Here is a 21,732-nt window from a genome sequence, read left to right as displayed (position 1 = left end):
ATCTTGCATTCTTTGTAAGCATCTTCCCACCCACCCCCAAAAAAACGTGTGGCAACTGCCATTCTACTCTGTTTCTGTGCCCCCATTTTTATCCCATGTATGAGTTCTTGCACTATTTGTCCTACTCACAGTTTATTTTACTTAACATAATGATCTCCAGATTCACTTAAGATGTCAAAAGTGATATTTTTCTTTATTAACTTGTATAATATTCCAAAACTCTACATTTTTTTATCTAGTCAGGTATTGATGGATACCTAGGTTGATTTCATATTTAATTCTGCAAAGAATGTAGGAAGCCAGATAATTTTTGAGAGAAGTGTTTTTATATCTTGTGATATACTAAAAGGTAGAACTGCTATATTAGTTGATAGTTCTGTTTTTAATTTTTGAAGAACCCCCATGTTATTTTCCGTAATGACTGTACTAATTGATATTTCCAAAACAAAGGAAAGAGTGCCTTTTTCCATTATATTCTCGCCACCACTCTTTACCTGTTGTCTTTTTTGTATTCATCATGCTAACAGGTGTAATGTGATTCCTCAATGTGGTTTTACTTTACATTTCCATAATGATTGGTGATGTTTGTTTTATTTTCCATATACTTACTGGCCATTTTATATCTTTTTTGTGGAAATGACTTTTCAAGTCCTTCACTCATTACTTTTCCAATTAGATCATCACACATTTTAACCTGTTACTACATAAGAGTTTGTTTTTTTTTTAAAAAAAAAAAAGACAAATAGACCAAAGAAACAAAGTACAGAGCCTGGAATAAATCCAGCTCCTATATTTATAACCCAGTGATTTTGACAAAGGTGGCAAGACCACACAATAGGCAAGGAAAATCCATTCACTTATACTGTTGGGAACACTGGACAGTTACATGTAGAAAAATAAATTTAGGCCTTTCACAAAATAGGAAAAAAAGAATCAACTAAAGTGAATTAAAATCTTAACTGTAATATTTGAAACTGTGAGAATATTAGATGAAGCCATAGGGTAAGAAGTTCTTGACATTTATTTGGAGTAATAATTTTTTTCATATGGCTTCAAAACACAACACAATTAAAGAGTGAAGGAATTATTCTGAACTAAAAAGCTTATGTGCAATAAAATAAAATAAAAAACATCAGCAGAGGGAGGAGGTTATTATGGAATGGAGAAAATATTTCCAAACGAAATGACAGTATTTTTAAAAATACAGATTAATATTTGTGTTTAAATACAATTTTGGGGTTGGGGAAGTAGTTTTCTTGCGGATCACTTGCCATCATATGCAAGATCTGGGTTAAATCCCCAGTATCACACACACACACACACACACACACACACACACACACACATCACACAATCTTATTTTGATAAGTGCATAGTTGTTCCACACATATAATTTATTCTCAGTAAAAACAATTCTACTTTGTTTTACTGTAATATTCTTTGAAGAGATAAAGGACACACTACTCAGACCATTTATGTGAATACCTGGAGGAAGAGTGAATGCCACAGTTTTTATGCAAATCTAAAAGATACATGTATCACAGATTCTTATAACAGAGAAAGTAAAAATGCAGGTGGTGCTTGGTAGCAAAGTTGCTTTTGGAAAACAGAGAAGTTAGGGAAAATGTACAAATGTTCATCCTGTACAATAGAAACAAACTCTGTGTGGGGTATTGTTAAATAGAAAAATGGAAAGAGAGAGAGAGAGAGAGAGAGAGAGAGAGAGAGAGAGAGAGAGAGAGAGAGAGAGAAACAGAGAGAGAGACACACACAGAGAGAGAGAGAGAGAGAGAGAGAGAGAGAGACAGACAGACAGATAGGCAGACAGACAGACAGACAGACAGACAGAGGGGGTAGAGAGAGATGCCTGCAGGCAGAAACAGTCACTGACTAGGCTTGTAAAAGACTGTGAATAAGGGTGTGAAGGTGACCATATGTATTTACATTTAAGGTCAATCTGTACCAGGGGTGTTATCAGTTAGCTGCTGTACATCTCTACTTCAAAACTATGGTCCCAGCGTGCATGCCCAATCAGATCATCCCTGCAGATATAATTCTATCCATGCAGATATAATTCCATGGGGTAATGTATAAAGATACGACTTCTCAGTCCAATTCTGGAATTCATGGTAGAACTGGAGGGAAAAAAAGTGGGCAGAAATTTCAGATATCAGATCATAATTCCCAACAAGATTGATAATAGAGGATTCAAGGATTGAATTTAATAATGTTCTCTGGAGACGCTTTAACACTTCATGCCACATTTGAAAACCTACATGATACGTTTAATCATAATAGAGGATATCAATATTTGAGATATAAATAACTGGGCAATTAATAGTTATTTCTGTTGACCTTATGTTACAAAGATATCATGGTATTAATATGAATATATTTTGAATAGTAATCCATTTTGCCCTCTAATTTATGATAAACAATTATATACAGTAATTATAATGAAGATTGTCTAAAACACACTGTAGTAATAAATACATGACAGCTAAGACAACTCATTTTTTTCACAATCACGGAACACTAAGCCTATCATTCATGCTGAACATTAAGGCACAGATTCTATATCTACTGAGACTGTTAGCCTTGTTTGTCACTGCAAATGTTTACAGCAATTGTATCATACTACTGATACATTTTCTCTGATGGAAGGAGTTTAAAGAGAGAAAGGGTTGATATATCAGTAATGCAGAGATATTTATACTTGATCTTAACCAAAAAGCTGAAAAGCTATTGCAAAGATACTTACAAGAAGATAAATTGGAAAATATTCCTGATCAAGTAATGTTTTTATATCTTTTGGAAAACCTCAGTTTGATCCCTTTACTATTAATGATTGTACTGCTTGCCTAAAATAGGCCCGTAATTGAGTGTGCATCCATACATAAAGAATAAAATCAGGCCCTGAGAGTGTAATGATTAAAATATTCATTCTTATAGCTGTCATTTTCTTAAAATCTTATGAGTCGTCTAGAAGTCAGGCAGTAGTTCTTAAAACTTAGAAGACATGTAAACTTTGCCTGGATTTAATTACAAGTGAAATGTACTGTTAGATTAGATTAAATTCTGTTAACAGTTTTAATCTTTTGGCACGATATCCCAATGTTTTCTGATCACATCTATTGCCATGGCTTTACTCTCTGAACTCCTTGGCTTATCCCAGATGGGTTATCCCAGATTCCCCAAGAACTTTGCATATGCTACTTCTATTCAGAACTATGCACCGAGAATCAACTTCTCCCTCACTTTCCTCATATATTTGATTAGATGTCACCTTAATATGAGTGAATTTTCCTAACTACCCTACAGAAAACATGTTCTGTACCGCATGTCAAAACTCCTTTCTGTTGTACTCAATGTTTTCCAACAGTATTTAGTATTACTGGCATGCCATATATTTGTATTCCTTTCATTTTCCCATTGTCAAAATATTTATTTATTGTTACCTTCCTAGCACTAAAACAATGTCTGAAAAGTAACAGGTGACCAACAACGTATCTGTGAATGAATATACTTGATTAGCAGTTATGGATTTTGGGGGGATAAAACAATATAGTATGCACCAAGAATGCAAGAAAGAAGATTCAAAAACACTTCATACAAAACAGAATTAGAGATTAATGGGGTTAACAAAAATTTCCTTATATATGATAAAATTTGTTGACATTATACAAAATTATAATATCTCAAACAAAGGAATACAGATTAATTTGATTTGCAAATTAGGGAGACCTCCATGAAGGATTTAGAATTTTGAGTGAAAACTGAGAAGGGAAGATTTCTACATGTGAAGAGGCAGGTGAATGCCATCTATCAAGAAAAAGGGGAATAGACTGCATATGGAGATAAGAGCACAGAGTCAATTTTGCAGAAAATCCAGTAGCTTAATAAAGGCTACACTATAAGTGGTCATAGCAAATAGTGAGAGGTTGACAAATATGTAAATGTCTATGTCATAGGTCATGCTTACATTCACTTTCTAGTTCAAGCATTTTTAACCTTTTTGAATGAGGATTTTTTTAAAAATCAAAATATAATAAGATCTCTAAGAAGTGTAACTTTTCTCTTGCCTACCCACCTCTCTCTTTTAAACTGAGGATTGAACCAGAGCCTTGTGCATATGAAGCAAGTGCTCTTTACTCTGAGCAATATCCTCAGCCCTTTTCTAAATTTTATCCCGAAGCAGTCTCCCCAAGAAGGCCTGGAATTTATTATTTTCTTGTTTTAGAAACTTAAGCACCTGAGATTACAGATATGTCTCACCACACTCAGCTCACAGTTTTTTAAAATACAATATTACAGCCTATTAAAAATTTAGAACCAGATTTTAAAAATTTAATTTTGACCAGCACATAATATTTTTACTCAAATATTTATGAGATACAACATTATATTTTGATTCATGCATATACTGGGGAATAGCGTATTTTAAAACTATAATTTTAGGGCTGGGGATTTAGCTCAGCAGCATAAGTGTCTGCCTTGCAAGCAGGCAGTCATGAGTTTGATCCCCGGTACCGATAAAAAGGAAAAAGACAAAAAACCCCACCAAAAAACAACAAAAAAACCCCTATAATTTTAGTAAATCTTTCTCAGAAATTAAAATATAACACAATAATAGGCATGTGATTATGTACACTCATTCATGTGTCTCTTCATACACATTAATCATTTTCTTTATCCTACAGGCAATTATTAACATTCTTATGGATTCTAGAACCCCTTTAAAGCCTGCATGGTCACTCAGAGATAAGAAGCACACAAATCCAGAGCCACAACTTATGTTGCCTAAGGGAAAATGATCAAATGTCCTGCGGTGGATACTGACATGTTGAGACCCATATTGTGGAGGCACTGAGGGTCATAGATGGAAGGTACTTCAGAAAGTTTCTTCCCAGGAGAATCTATCAAGTTACAGAAGAGACTGCTACCAATGGAGATAGGAGGTGTTGGCCGAGATGATAAATAAAGGACCATGTTGGATAGTATGTAGGTTCCGGAAGTTGTCATCAAATATTTTCATGATAAAATGGACAAGAAAGATAAGTTGATCTGAACATACTATAAGCAATAAAAAATGAGTATCTGTTCCACTTCTGCAAAGTAAAATGAAATGTTACACACTGAAAACTAGATTTGTTCCATTTGATTTGAATGAGGGTTGTATTAAGAAATTCTATATCCAATAGCAGATGCTACTCTACGTTTTCTCTGAGTCTGTATTCCAAGAACATATTCATTTCTTTAGAAATTCTATATGTGTTTTTTTAAAGGCAAAAAACCTTCCCCCAAGGTCATCTGGAGTTTCAGTATGGAAAGTTACAAGTATGCCTTGTTTCATACATACTATGAAGATTTAAAATTTAAACATAAATCTCACACTTTGATATAGTTTGATATATATGAATAAAGTTAATATAAAATAAAGATAAAAGTTATTCATTAAAAAAATGACCCCTAAGTCAACCTGATTTGTAAAATTAGATTTCTTCAATTAGACTTCTTGTTTGGATCCAACAAAATCAATATCTGACACATATAAACATTTTTAATGCACCTGAATAAATTCTGTATCCAATTGAAAGCTATCCTGTCACTGTTGTTATGCACAGTGACAATCTCTTACCTGCATAAACACTGAGACTGTTCATTTTCCACATAAATTACTGTCAAAAGGTAGGAAAGGAGGACTTTTCCTTCTCCCTATCTCTCACAAACAAAATTATAAATAACCAATCTAAACATGAATAAGAAATAGATCCCAAAACTCTATATAAATTTTCAAAGCCTTAGTGCAAATTATACACTAAATTCTGTCAAACAAGTATTTTTACTCATTCTTTCTTCAAATCTCTGACACTATGACATGTACATTCTCATTTCTCTAAAAGGAAGTTGCACTGTTTTCACCAAGGTACTATATTAAATTCATAAAAATTAGAAAATTAGGTTGACTTATGTACTATTTTAATTTTAAAGAAAAGTACAAGAATACTTTTTCCCTTTGCTCATGGTTAGATTTTTATTAAATGAGAAATTACTGCCTTAATTGAAGTACAATTACCTCTAGTGAGTTTATGGCTTTTACAAGATCAAATACACATGCATGAAACATACGACTGAAAAATGGAAATTCCCTGGATTTTGATTATGGGGTAATTTAAATATTTTTCTAGACCCATTGATTGCAGACAACTATATTACATCTCACACTTTTGCAAATATTATTAGTGTAAGATATAGATTCATTTAGTTCTATTTGCTTTTGTTGCAAAACTATATATTATGATTTTATCATAATCTTGTTGTACGGTATTTTATAGTATTAGGATATAGAAAGAGTTAATGCAACCTAATACAGCTAACTGATTTCATTAAACATAAGTAACACATTAGATTTGTTTTAACTAAACCATTCCAGTGTACCCTACTGTGTTCATGCCTGTATAATTATACATCCTTTGACTTGTCTCATGTAATTCACAATCTCTTCCTGCTGTTTAATCGCAGACTACAGCAAACACATTTTAGGGGGAGAGACTAGGAATAACTGCTCTGCAAATCATTTATTTGCCATCTCCACTAAGGTAATGATTGCCCACAAGGGGAAAAATAAGAGAATATACATGAGTAAAGGTGCAAGATGATTTTCAAGCACATTCTTGGAGAAAATTCACAAGCAAATTAATCAGCAATATATTTGTAGACTTTACATCAATCATTTTATAAGAAATAGCAGCAGCTATTTTTGGCTGTTTCTATAAGTGAAAGCTGATATTCAAAGGTAGTAAGGCGTATAGAATCAAGTGGGCAAAGCATTCTGTGGTGCATAAAACTTTGAACGAGAAAATTTATAGCTTTGATATTTTAAGTAAAAGTAGACTAAATAAATTAATCATGATAAAATACATTTCTATTATATATTAGCTTTGGGATACATTGCTGCTGATAAAAATCTCTGCTTTTAAAAATATTCAATAACATCTAAAGACATAAGGAATACTGAAAAAGTGCAGGCATTAACTGTAGAGTAAGTTGCCATCACCCATCTATGACAGTAAATAGAGTCAGTGACATGCAATGTGGGATCAATATGTTAATATCTACTTCACACAACAGAAGATACAAAGTGCTAAAGAGTTAGACTTACTAGAGAAAGATGTGACAGGAAAGCTTTTCACAGAAGGCGTACTACTTTAGCATAGACAATTTTATTATAAGACAGTGATTTTTTAGCTAATTCTTGGTTTTCAGTTCAGTAGTCATCACTGTTGTGGACTTCAGGCCAGATTAATTGTGCTGCTCCTTTCTAGTCAGAATCAGTTCCTTTACAGTGGACTGCAGTTGACTCTTTTTAACCCTTTGAAATGGTACCCTTAGTGAATTATGTTGCACATATGCTTTGAGAAGTTTGGCAGTGAATATCCTGTTAAATATTCAGCTTGTCATTCACAATTAACTGTGTCTCCTCCATTCTGAACTGTTTTATTTCCCCTGAGAGTTGTAATTGAAATTGGATGAATAAACAGAAGTTTCAGGCTAGCTTCCCAAACCTTTCAATCGACTTCCAGGAAAGAAAATCTATCACTCCTAGAAAAGCAAAAAAGAGAACAGTCCAGTGATCATGCCTGTATGAAGGATGCTGAGCGAGACTGAAATTGCATTTGATCTGTTTCTCTGTTGATTTTGTAAACCTTTCCAAGGGTTACCATAGTAACAAGCAAATTATCCCCTCTTCCCCTAACATCTTTCAAATATGTTACAGGGATAGAGATAAAGGTTAGGAGGGAAAGAGCTACAGAATCATTTCCATTACCAGAATGTATCTGAAGGAGTCATGATTAGTCTTTTAAGAAATCAAGTATGTTTCCTCCACCACAGTCATATGAAAAAGTTGGGTCAGGATCTACTCACATCTCTGATGTCTGCGTTTGCTCCTGTACATGGTCATTCTGAAAAATCCGACTTTCTAAGAAGTAATTGGTTTGACCACGGAGACAAAGAGACGGGTTGTGCTCCTGCTTTGCAGTAAGACTGTTGCTCACTGACAGAAGGTAACCAGCAATCACACAGTGAAAGCCCGGGAAATACCATTCTCATAAAATTACAGGGGAGATGCTACAGCCTATAACTACTCTATCAAATGCAAATCTTTTACTGAAAAACATACTTTTTTTAAACTCCCACTAGCCAGTATCAGCTAAGATTTCTAATAAAATCTGCACTATTAAAGTGTTGTGCTTGAAGCAATGCTGAACTAACAATGGTTTCATATACTCATCAAGAGTAGTAAAACTGAAAATATAAATATGAATGTAAAAATCCTTGTTTGGTATTTACAGATAATAGCTGTCCTTTTGTCCATATGTCTTTTAGCTACTCTACAATACTGAGATTTGTATCTTCTGCTGAAACTCTGCTAAATTCTCTCCTTCTTAGAGCCCCTTATGCACTTTGTATATTCAATCATTGAAGCAATTATTACTTTTAGCTATGTCTATTTCCTTAAATACTGCATCTCTCAGGAAAAGCAGAAATAGTATGTTTTCACATTTGTATTCTCTGGATCTAACATACTAGGGTCAAAGCTTCAGCACGGGCTTACCACATACTAGGTGCTCTTCTTGCAGAAAGTTTTTCCAGAAGCTTCACCCTACATAAATCCTTCACATCCTCATTTCATCCTCGATGCTATACTTGCACTGTATTCACGGCATATTCTTACCTGAATACAGTTTACTCTGTGACCTCCAGCTGACAGAATGAAGCTGTGACTTCTGTGTACTGTAGTCTTTGCTCAGGGTACAATGCCTGGCACCCAGCAAACTCAGCAATACTATCTCTGTCAGAAGTGCTGAAATGTGTTTTTAACATTCCTTTTATGTGCTCATTAGGTTGCCTGAAATTTAGTTTTTATTTACAATAAAGCTCTAGATACCAGGAAAGACTTTACTTTCTGATCTTAAGTCAAATTTCATCATCGAGTCTAGAAGTATCAGTAGACACTTTCTTCTGTCAGAATCTTTGTTTTGTGTGTGAGTGTGTGTGTGTGTCCACAATCCCAGGTTATTTACTGGGCAGCTGGAGGTAAGTCCATTACTTTCTTCTTAAGGAAAGGGTTATTTTGGTATAAACATCTTTATGTTAATTACTATGTTTCATAATCATGGATAGAGAGAATATTCAAGAAATTTTCAGTAATATATATTTTGTCCTGATTCCTCGACTTTTAACTACACTGTTTTAGTACACCTTATTGTCAAGATCACTATGATTATCTTATTTGTAGGCATAGTCAGTATCTATATTACTTTTTGTCTCCTCTAAGAATTTTCCTTGTGTTTTTCAATATACTGTGTTTAATATGGTTCCATAAAAAGTTAGAACTTCCCTGAAACACAAAAAACACACTTCACACCTTATAGCTCTGTTACATGATTAATTTTTTTCCATACTACCCACTAATCACATGAAATAGTACATATTTAGTTGTTTTGGACTATCTTTGTCTATTTCAACATAACTTCCTTAGCATATAACTTTGCTTTCTTTACAGATGTGTATCCCAAGAACTGATCAGTGCTGGTACAAAAGAGGATCTAATTAAATATTTGAATAACATACAAAGTTTGACAGACAAATTTAAATTATAAACTGCATAAAATTATAAACCTTTTCATGAATTCAGATGGTAGCCCAAAATGTACTTATTGACAGAAGTTATTCATTTATTGAAGGTAAATTCTTGTCATTTTACATATATCCTTGGATCAGAAGCTTATTTTAAATGTTTTCTTGATTTTGATAAATTGTGCATAATAACAAATTAAAATATTTAAAATTAATATTTAAAATTTTAAATTAAAAAATATTTTAAATTCACTGAAAACAAACACATTCAATAAGCAATGTTTCTTTTACAGAAATTATTCGGTACTGCCTTGAACAAAATATCTTTCCCAAAAAATAAACAAAATCACAAAAATTGAAAGAAATTGAGAGTTTGAAAACAATGATATAAGTTTATGGCACAAATAAATATGATGCTAATAACTTTTGGTGAAATGAGCCTAATAACATAATGACACTAATGCCATTAATTGTAACCCAAATATATTAACATTGTTAGTCCTCTAATTTGTATAAAATAATCTGAAAAAAATGGTAAAGATTTAATTAATTTCATTCATATGTACAACAAACCTCTGGAGTCCCAGCCATCATACAGAGATACACATCAAAACATACAGCCTGACTCAATTCATCCATTTGGCAACCTTTACCCTTTGGACCCTATACCAGGGTTGATTTTCTTAGGCTCCATATAGGAATTTTCACTTCATAAGTCCTTTCTTAGGTTAATTTTTCAGTGCATATAGGATATCTACTACTATATAACAAGGCTTATTGACTTGAATTCTACAGGGGTTTTGGTCATGAAATTTGGAGATCTGAAATGTACCTGGTGAACAAAATCCAATTCCTGGGTAGATGAGAGGAAGGTAGGAGTGAGGGCTGAGGGAGAGGAGAAGCCTTGGGAGAAGTGGAACTTCGGGAGCTTTTAATTAGAACAGTGGAGAGGAAAGATGAATATTTTTTTTTCTTTTGAGAGAGGGTCTCACTATGTAGTTCAGGCTAATATTGAATTCACTATGTAGTCCAGGATGGCCTCAAACTCATGGCAATATTTCTGCCTCAGCTTCCTGAGTGCTAGGACTAGAGGTGTGGGCCACCACACCCTGCCCAAAGGACATGGATTTTCAAGAGTCAAAAAGAATAGTTGAAGTAAGGTCATGCCTAGGCACCCCACTCATTATTTTCCTACCTTCTTCAAGAAACTAGAATGGACTGGAATTTTTCTGTCTTCAAAATCAGCTTTATGCCCCATTCAGAGGCTTCAAAAGAAGTCTTTCTTACTTACAAATATTCCTCTTTGTCTTCCCTAAAATCTGATTTTTCTTTAAAAGAATCAATCATTGTAGTCCACACTTAAAATATGAAATCAGTGAGTGCTGATAAACAAGGATGAATTCTCATTTAAAATCAAATAACTTTATCAATATCTCTTTTAATAAAAAGAACCAGTTGGCCTTTTTACTGAAACAGAATAGCAAACAGAAGAGGGGAGAGGTATTGTGGCTTTATTATATGTCCAACCCTGCACTAAACATATATCATGACATACGATTTTCACAATTCTGTTACTTAAGTAACTCTATCCTAATTTTGGAAATAGGGAGACTTCAGTGAATGGTCAGAGATACTGCATGACACAAATAGTTTTGCAGAGTTCTTTCAGTGCGGATTAGGCCAACATGATTTCAGTGCTGAATTAAGACAATACACTGTGTAGGTTTAGGGGAAACTTTTGCAAAATGCAAAGTAGTGACTTTGCTGGTGTCACCAGTAATGTATGAAAATCAAGGAAATCATAGTTACTGGAACACAACACAGGGTGTGGATGTTGTCTGGTTTAGTAAGCATTAACACTGAGAGAAATCTCTTTATATGCTACATCCTCCTAAGGTTTATATGTGTTATTTTACTGAACACAGAAAGCAGTCATATGAAGAATATATGTATTATTACTGTGCTTATCGTCATCATCATCATCATCATCATCATTATCAGAGCTACACCATTCTTGCCTTCATTTATGGTTGCAGCAAAGTGAAGTTGAGAGGTTGAATGTTGAGACTAAAATTTCACAATCTGCAAGACACTTCAAACCTGGCTGCTCTTTTTTTTTTTAACCAGAGTCAGTGCAAGACAATATGCCTTGCAAAAGAAATAATAGATGAGATGCCACGAGGGACATGCTCCTAAATATCTTACAGGAGAGGTGAACACAATTACCTACACGGCTTTTTGGCTTGCTGGTAGGAATGAAGCACAACTGACTTCATTGGGGCAACAGATTTGCTCAGTTCTGAAGGGATGATGACTTTACCCTCATACACGTCCTTGCCCTGCTCTTCTCCCCACATCCCAGATTTCATCCTTTCTCTCAATAAAACAATAAATATTCCTAGAATATAAAATGTGTTGGTTACTTTTCTGTCATTGCTGAGATAAAATATCTGACACCTAAAATTAGGGAAGGAAAAGTTTCTTTAGCTAGCAGTTTGTGGAGGTTTCAGCCCATTACTCCACTGGCTCCAAGACATGGTGGCCCATGGCAGAGGGAAATGGTTCACAGTTGTGGAAAACAGCAACAGAAACAAGAGCAAAAGGAAAGGAGACTCATGCATGATTTCATAAAATGTCTAATAATGTTGAATATACAGTATGCAGAGCATATAGAAATATTCAACTTCAATTGCATGGTATGTACACTTCAGGAAATTAGTGGAATAAATATTAAAGATGAAATACTGTGGCAGTTATGTTGTACAGATAATTCATATTCAGATAGATGTGAGATAAACAACATAGTTTCTACAAGAGCTGACTTGAATACTGAAGAAAACAAAGATATATGACCTCAAATAATGTTTACTAGTACATCCAGCAAGGATTTAAACTGGGGACTCCAGTTAGCCCAGAACTTTCCATTGGAAACACACTATGTAGAAAATTGTTTCCTTGAGTGATATCAGTGACATCTCAACTCCCCTTTACACAGGGTTTCTAAAGTTTGGACAGACAGTTAAAGTTAACTAGAGTTAACCTTTACCTAATGTCATTCCTACCATTTAACATAAGGATGTGCAGGTGTGAAGGTTTTTTTTTTTTTTTTTTTTCTTTCTTTTCCTTGTGATTGTGCCATCTGAGCCTCTGGTACTGCTATCTTTTCTCCTCTTAAAGCTTCCTTCTTTATTCAGCATCTTTGCATAATTTCTGGAAATTCTTGACAAAAATACTTTCAAACAAATACTTTTCAATTTCAGCAAAATCATCAACCTGTCATTATATTTTGAGAATTTAAACACGAACACACATTATATATGCATTTCTAAGTGCCCCTGGCCCACATCTATTTATCCAAAGTCAAATGTTGTCCTACTAATAAATAATCTAAAAATAGACTAAAATATTAAATGGAATCATATTAATAACTTTTTGTCATTTCATTTAGTGAATAAAAAACTAAAATAAGTTTATTTATTTACTATTTTTAAAATTGTTCCTTTTAGTTGGAAGAAATGCAAAATGTCCTGAAGTATGCCAAATTTTTCATTTTTGACATTAACTCAAGCTAGAGGAAAATACTTTTCAAAATAATGTTTCCTTTTATCCTTCACTATTGTTTAAAGTGAAATAAGGAAAAAAAAACATATACAATATTATTTAACTGTTTATTTCATTTTAAAAATTTATCCGGAAAAAGATCCTTACTTTCTTAAAAAAATTATGTTGGCTTTAAATATTGTCATAATTAATTTCTCTGAACTTTCTCCAATACGTTATTGTCTAATATCAAAGAAATCCTTGAAAACATTCAGTGTTGGTATATTTAGTATGTACAAATATCAAACAAGCTAAACCTATTTCAGCTTTATAACACTGGTTACAACTGATTTTATTTTCACTGAATTTCTTCGTAGTAATGGTTTTTGAGAATTGTTATGGTACAGATGTATAGTGTCATTCTAATGTCTCCTGGGCTCATAGGTGAAGTTTCTGGAAGGTGACCAAAACATGGGGCGCTACACTCATCATGGGTGCACTGACTAATGAGTTCAGTAGCTGAGTGTGCTGTGGGAGGGGAGGTTGTTTAGAGGGACATCACCCCCAGGGGTGTGGCCCAGAAGGATATTGCTCCTTCCTTTATTCCTCCTTTCTTTGTTTCCTGAGCCACCATGACATGAATCACTTGTCTCCACTTTGCCCCTCTGCCATGGCCTCATACCACCGTGGGCTTTAACCATGAGCCAAAGTAAACCTCTCCTCCTTTTTATTTTTTCTTCTCCTTTTTAGATTGTGGGTGTCCAGTACTGTGTTTCAGGGACGAAAATGTGATTAAAACAAACATTTTTCATTTTATTTTCTTCCCTTTATTTGTACTGTTTCCATCATCTCTTCCTCTCTTCTCTCCTACATTTTCATGTTCAGTGTTTTAAAAGAACAGAATTGTATCCTTTGTACTGCACCCTTTTCATGTGCCCAAATATTTAATGGTTATAAAAGACTTAGGGAAAGGGCTGGGGGTTTAGCTCAGCGGCATAAGCACCTGCCTGGCAAGCAGGCAGTCGTGAGTTTGATTCCTGGTACCAATAAAAATGAAAAAGAAAAAAAAAAAAAAAAAAAAAAAAAAAAGACAGGGAAAGAAATACTAAAGCACACACAGCTATACTTTTATTTCTAAAGAGTATAGTTACAAGTGGGATGTAAAATTTTTATCTCTATGTAAATAATTTAATATTCTTAAACACACTTTGGAAAATGTTGACTGGGTTACACACTAAAGATGTGAACAATCCTAGAGACTCTTAAAATACAAAGTCTCTTTAGTGTGAAAAATCACATGAAAAGTATTATTATCCATAAGAAATTAACTCACAGACATATTAATACATTGATAAATTTTAGTGGGAGTATATATTGCTATGGATTGAATTATTTGTTCCTCAAAAATATATATTTTGAGACCTAATGTCCAATGTGACACTTGGAGATGGGATTTTTAAGAAGCAGTTACATCATAAGAGCAGAAGCTTCATAGCAGAGATAAGTGCTCTTATTAAAAGGACTCAGAGAAATCTTTTGCACTTCCCATGAGATGAGGACATACCGAGAAGGTGCCTGCTACATCTGATAAAGCAGTCCTTCACCATCAACTTAACTGAGTACGCCAGGAACCTGATTTTCGACCACCCAGTCTCTAACACTCTGAAAAATAAGGTTCTGATGTTTACAAGGCATCTAGTATTTTATCATGGCTGTCCAGATGGTTGAGAAAGGCATGATGTGACAGAACTACTGTGTGACACTATCTGGAGATATTTTATTTTTGAAGCATACTATCTCAGTAACTTACAATCCTTGTCTTCATGTCTTAAGATGGAGAGATAGTATTTAGTTTACTAAAAAAAAATAAAGAGAAATTAAAAGATCCTTTGTCATATTAGTTTCTGTGATTATGAACATTATATGTAGAAATGTACTATAACAGAGTTTATAAAGTAATATATATTTTCTGCTATTATCTATTTTCTGTATTCCCGTCTTAAAAACCAGTATTGTGTATTATAGAGCTACCTTATTAAAATGTCCTGAGGTGCTCAGAGGAAGAGTCATACTTCAAGGACCAAACTGTGGTTGAAGATTCTTAACAAATCCTGAAGGTTTCATGACAATGGTGGTAAGGAGCAAGAAGCACTTAGACAGAGGAAAGCAAAATACAGTCAGTCTCTTTGGGGAGATACAGTGCTAAATACCCTATTGTACAAACTGCTGATTTTTCAGTTACTCCTCTTTCTTTCACTGGCTAATTTTAGTCAGTGTTTTCCCTCACACTTGCCTTGAATTTCTTATTTCTAGACTCTGAGCTGGAGCATCTGATTTCATCTTTCTATTCTATCACTCTTCCCCTTCTGCTGTGTTTTATCTACAATCAGCTCTCTAAAATCTGTGGCTCTGCATCTGCAGATTGAACCAACCATGAACTGAAAGTGTCTGAAAAAAATTCCTTGTACTGAACACACAGTTTTTTCTCTTTTGTCATTATTTCTTAAATAATATAGTATAAGAACTAATTATATAACCTTTACACTGCATTAGATTTTAAAAATAAAATAGAGATTACTAAAATTATACAAGAATGTGGACATAGATTATGTCAATTCCAAGCCAATTTATATAAGGAACGGCACATCCATGAATTTTGTACTCAGATACTAATAGATGTAATATGGAGCTAGGGATTTAGATCAGCAGCACAAGTACCTGCCTGACAAGTGTGAGGTTGTGGGTTCAAGATCCAGTACCAAAAAAAAAAAAAAAAAAACCCAAACTATGCAATATATATTTATATTATATATATTTATATATATGAAATGAATGTAAACATAATATATGTAACTATACGTCTACATATTTTACATGTGTGTGGCAGAGGGCATATCATCTCAAGCTTTATTACTATGAGGCAGACAAAATGAACGGTAGGGTATAGCACTTCACTGTACCTTGCTATGGTTGAGACTATTTAACTACTTTCCTGTTGCTGAGACAGAATACTCAAAACCCATCACTTAAAGGAGAGGTTAACTTAACCCATTTTTAGATGGTTCGGTTCATGAGTGACTGGCTCCAAGGGAGAAAAGGCACTGTGGAAGGGAATTACAGAGGAAAGCTGCTCAACTTGTAGTATCCGGGAAGAAGAAAGTGAAGGGAGAAGCTGGGGAAGAGAATTCACCCATCCAAATTGGGTCCCAGTGACCCATCTCTTCTGATAAGGTTCCACGTCATCCCAGCATATAAACAACCAAATTCTACAATGGGTAAATCTGCTGATGAATACAGTGCCCTCCAGATCCAGTCACTTTGCAAACACATGAGACTTTGGGGAATATTTTAAATCTAAACATTAAAAATCATATATTACAATTTTCCATCAAGAGCCTCAGAATTGCAAATGTTCACTGCTTAATATAAGCCACAGATTAAATAAAAATGAAATACTTTAAGTAAAAAAATATTTTATTGATTACAGAAGCTAAAAGGAATTATAAATGGAGTGCTAACTTTGTGTCAGGGGTTTTATTTATGTTACTTTAATTTTAAAACAGTTAAGTGAGGTAGAAGTCATTATCTCATTTTACAGATAAGAGATCTGAAACTATTGCCTCTTGTTTCCGTTTCACAGTGCTGGCATGAAGCACAACGCAAGCATGTAACTCTGTTAACTACATGAGCTATATCCAGTCCATAAGACCATTATCTTGTGTACAGAACAAATTAATGTCAATGAAACCAAACGGAGAGAGGCAAGAACAGAAAAATACTATCTAGAATTTTACTGCAGGTTAAATTACTGAGATTACTATGTTTCATAAATATATCTAATTTTAAAATGTAAAACAGTGGAAGAACACATTTAATAAGTAGGATGAAAATGTTGAATGTATTCTGTTATTTACATATCCTAGTATTCCAGATAAAGAATTCTAGAGGTGCACATATTACTATTCTAAAGATATTCAAGAACTGGAGCCCAAACAATATATAAAGTCTAGTGAAATGATGTATTTGTTGTAACTTAAAGTCCAGTATGGAGCTGAATGTTTTTCAGGGAAATGAATCAACTGAATTAGAATAACCTAAAGAATATTTCCAATCAAAATAGATAAAACTAGTTCAGAATGTATGCACATGCACACACATAAACACAAATATCCTTGAAAATATTGGACTAGACATAAAGATGATTTTTTTCATGGCTTTAAAATATAATGCTTAAAATGGACAAAGGTAAGTATTGAAATTTGTGAGTCTTTTAAAAATACTATGTAAATATTAATTTCTATTTGTTCATCACAGTCAGTATACTGTGATATCCAAATCTTTACTTCAAAATGTCTAATCGCTTTCAATGTAAAGTATGCATAAAATATCTTAAATATATATTAATAGAATTTATTTCAGCCTGTCTGTAAAAGTAATATAAGCAGCAGTCCTGTCTTCCTAATTCCTTCTCTATTCATATTTGTTATAATTATCACATTGATGAGCTACTTCAGCCTGCTGAGTTGAATAGAATTAATTTTCAGGTATAAATTAGCATTACATAGCCCAAGGGTATTTCAGGAATCCATCTCCGATTTTCATTTTGTGTGTTTTGGTGTCTGCTAAAGGGCTCAGAACCACCTGGATATTCTTTGACCTCGCATATGTGTTTCAAAAGCAACTATTTGAATAAACTCTGCATTTGCTATTACCAGCACAGCAGTATGTGAACAGTAAATATGTAAATGAAATTCAAGATTCTCTTAGCATTATAAAAACCAGTTTTAGATGTTTACTTAAATGCCCTTGGATACAGAAATGGGAACTATGAAGAGAAAAAGAAACTCAAATTTTATATTCAAAACTGTTTCCATTTTAGTGAACACTAAATCTTACGCTCTCTTTAAATCACTTTGGTAAGCTTTAGAAAGCCCACCTAAGGTGTTAGTAAATACTAAGTGAGTCATTAGGGTATTTGCAAATGTATCTCAAATATAGTTTATGAAAAGATGATTATTCAGTTATAAAACTATTGGTTCCTAACTTTTAAGACCATTAAAAGGAATGTTGAAAACAAAATGGTATAACAAAGAGTGAGACTCTTGGTTATCTTGATTCAATGAGAAAAAAAACAAAACAAAACATGCTTTGCTGTTGAGATTTTTCTTGGATTTATGGTGCATGTGCTTATAGTAGCACAAATACCTATGCTCTCACCTGCATCAGATTAACCTGATTTTTTATTACAAAATTTAGCATTCTACATATGATCCCTCAATGGAAATAAATTATCTTTAATTCTTTTCATTTATTCACTACATATGATTTGTACTCTAAAACTGCCAACTGGTTGAAAATGAACAAAAGAATAGGCAATTTTGTTCAGGTAGCCTTTATTTTAATGTGGAACACAGTCATCGCTGTAGTGATTACATACATGAAAACACTGAAAATCTACAAATAGGTTCTCCAAAAGCAGTTTTGTAGTATATTGCAAAAATCAGCATTAGGAGTGAAGGCTTACTCTGATGCTGTGTGGAGTGCTATGGGAAGAGTTTTAAGAAGGAAGTCACAGGAAGCAAATATTAGTGAATTACTGAAACTGTTGTAAAGTTTAAATGAATGTGTTGATGTAAGAAGAGAATAGTGAGATATCATCCATATTCAACACACAATGTTAACAAAAATTATTCTTACACTGTTTCTTACTAAACACTGATTACTCAAGTTAAGATATAACAGTTCACTAATAGGATTCTGTGCCTTGATGCCCCAATTAGTTATCAACAGTATACATGTACAAGACAGCATATAAGGATCTTGACATTGAAAACTGACTTTTAATAGATAATATGTGAATGTTAAAGTTTTCAAAAAGAATGTTTTAACCAAACTACTAGTTAAAATATCTTTCCACGTAAGAGAGTAAATAACATTCTAAATGATAGTTCAAGTGTTTGAAAAAGAGGCAGTCCATGGTGATAGAAATCCCTTCAATGAATAAATAAACTTGAAAACAGTCAATTTAAAGAAGATCATTGAACACAGCATTTTGGAAAATTTCAGCAGATGTAGAATAATTATTTCTTTATAGAGAATATTATAAAAATGTAAACTATGATGTACATGTGAGTGAGTGACCATGACATGAAAGGTTTAAAGAGTGTTGCCCAAATATATTGAAGTTCTTGAAGAACATATATTGCTGACGAAATTATGGATGATTTCTAATGGATTATAGATAAATACTAATTAATAGATTTAGCACCAGAAAATTAAAATAAGGAAACATTTATAAAAACAACATCAAGGTATTTTAGTAATCCTTATTGTACTTCGCATTACTAAATATTCAAGAATATGATCTTTTTGCTGATAGCTGTACTCCTTATCTTCTCTGCTATTGCTGTTATTTACCCATCCAAAATTTATATTTACAGATGGAGTATCTGTCCAAAATTCCTGGTTCAAAATCTATAGTTTCTACAATTGTGGTTTAAAAATTCAGTTTCTAGAACCAGGTTCTTATCAGATTAGTTAAATCGTAGTTCTGTGTGTCCTTGGTTAGATTCCACACTAAAGTTACCTCAAATATAAACATTTCTACCTATTACATATTCACAAGACTTTGGTGAGTGAGTTCAAATATAAAAAGTAGTTACAACTGTTACTAGATTTTCATTGTCTGTTATTAGATTTTCCTGTGTAGATGTTCAAAAAGCATATAAAGTTCAATATATATAAAATACATCTTCATTCAAGTGTTTCTGATTAGAACATATATAAGAAAATAATACTTTGGTCAGTATGTCTGCCTTTTGCCAGCACCATGTTATTTTGATTACTATAGCTTTGCAATTTATTTTAAAATTAAGTAGCATTGCACTTTTTGTTTAACAATTCTTTGGCTTTTCAAGGTCTTTTGTTATTTTATATAATTTTAGAATTATGTTTTCCATTTTGGAGAAATTTCCAATGCAATTTTGATAGAGATGTATTGAAATTATACATTGCTTTGGGTTTTATGAGCATTTAAAGAATATAGTTCTTGTAGTAATCCGTGTAGTACTTTTCATTTACTTATATCACTTCCAAAATCTTTAACATTTCATGATTTTTAATGTACAAATCATTCAAAATCTTGATGAAATTTACACATAAATATTTTATGCTAATTTGAATTGGATTATTTTCTTAATTTCTTTTTGGATAGTTGTTCATGAATATAAGTACTGGTGACATGTGTCTGTTTTTTTATTGTCATAGCACAGAATTAATTTATGTTCTATCAGATTTTATTTGGAGTTTTTAGAGTTTCATATACCTAAGGTAGTGCCATAAGAAATGAGAATGTTTAGTTTCATTCTTTCCTATTTGAGTGCCATTTATTTAAATTCATCTAGTTGCTTTGGCTAAGATTTACAGTATTGTGTTGCACAGAAATGGTAACAATGAATGCTTGTATCTTGTTCTTGATATAAAGCAAAACTTTTCAACTTTTTTCCATTAATAAAACATTAGGCATGAACTTTTTAATATACGACCACTATTGTGTTGAGGTACTTAACTTCTATAACCAATTTTTGAGAATGTTTTCATCATGAAAAAATGCTGAATTTTCTCAAATTCTTTTTCTGTATCTATTTAGATGACCACAGGATTTTTGTGTCTCTTCTTGTTAATATGATAAATAAATTAATTGATTTATGTATATTGAATCGTTCCTGCCACCCAGTATTAAATCTGATTTAATAATGATGGATGATCTTTTTTAATGTCTGTAGAATTCAATTTGCTACTACTTCGATAAGGATTTTTGTGTCTTTGTTCATCAAAGATATAGGCCAGTATTTCTTATTTTAATAGCTATTCTATTTACTTGAAGCACAGTAAAAAATACTAGCACACTTTTTTCTTTTCTTGTCTTGTTTAGGTATGGCTTTGGTATCAGATGTAATGTGGGCATCAAGAGATTAGTTAGAGGTCTTCTTTTATTTCATACCATATGGTCAGCACCAAGTCAAATGTATGAGATATTTTACCTGCTACTCAAATATTTGCAGTATAAATGTATTAGTTCCTGCTATAGTTATAAAAAAACTAAAAAACTTAGTTACTTTAAACAATAGAAATTCACTGTCATAATCCTGGAAATTAGGTGCTTAAATAAGGCATTGATTAGCCTACATTCTATGAAGTATTCAGTGGAGAATCTGTTCACTTGCCTTTTTCAACTCTTTGGGGTAACCTGCCTTTTTTACCCTGTGACACCATCCTCTGCCTTCAAAGTACAATGCCAAATAATACATCTGTCACTGTTCCTCCTTTAACTTATTTAGGCTCTTTTATCTATCTGTCAGCTTCTACAGTGTTACACTGATTACACTGATCACCCAGGTAACCCAGATAACTGCCAAACGTTAAGATACTTCATTTAATCACATTTCAAATTTTCTTGTAACTTATAAGGTAACACATTAATAGGTACAGGAAATTAGGATGTGGACATCCTAGTGGATCATTACTTTGCCTACCATGGTGTGTATTCAT

The 21,732-nt window shown here is 33.0% G+C and overlaps 1 protein-coding gene across 7 annotated transcripts in view; it reads right to left on the bottom strand.

Moving 5' to 3' along the window:
* Positions 1 to 21,732, bottom strand: part of Ralyl (RALY RNA binding protein like) — a 725,971-nt gene that overhangs the window by 188,508 nt on the left and 515,731 nt on the right. The window contains exon 1 of one of the 7 annotated variants that reach the window (XM_013143809.3): positions 7,927 to 8,081. The exons of the other annotated variants lie outside the window; for them this stretch is intronic. Within the exon in view, the coding sequence (XP_012999263.1) occupies positions 7,927 to 7,963 (37 nt within the window). The 5' untranslated portion in view covers positions 7,964 to 8,081. Of the gene's footprint in view, positions 1 to 7,926; positions 8,082 to 21,732 lie in introns of those variants that run through there. 7 annotated transcript variants of the gene reach the window in all.

The sequence above is a fragment of the Cavia porcellus genome, unplaced genomic scaffold, assembly GCF_034190915.1.
Source record: "Cavia porcellus strain 051 isolate PalLab524CR breed Dunkin Hartley unplaced genomic scaffold, mCavPor4.1 scaffold_10, whole genome shotgun sequence".
NCBI lineage: Eukaryota > Metazoa > Chordata > Mammalia > Rodentia > Caviidae > Cavia > Cavia porcellus.
The sequence above is the reverse complement of the archived record's forward strand: the minus strand, read 5'-3'. Positions and strand labels throughout refer to the sequence as shown.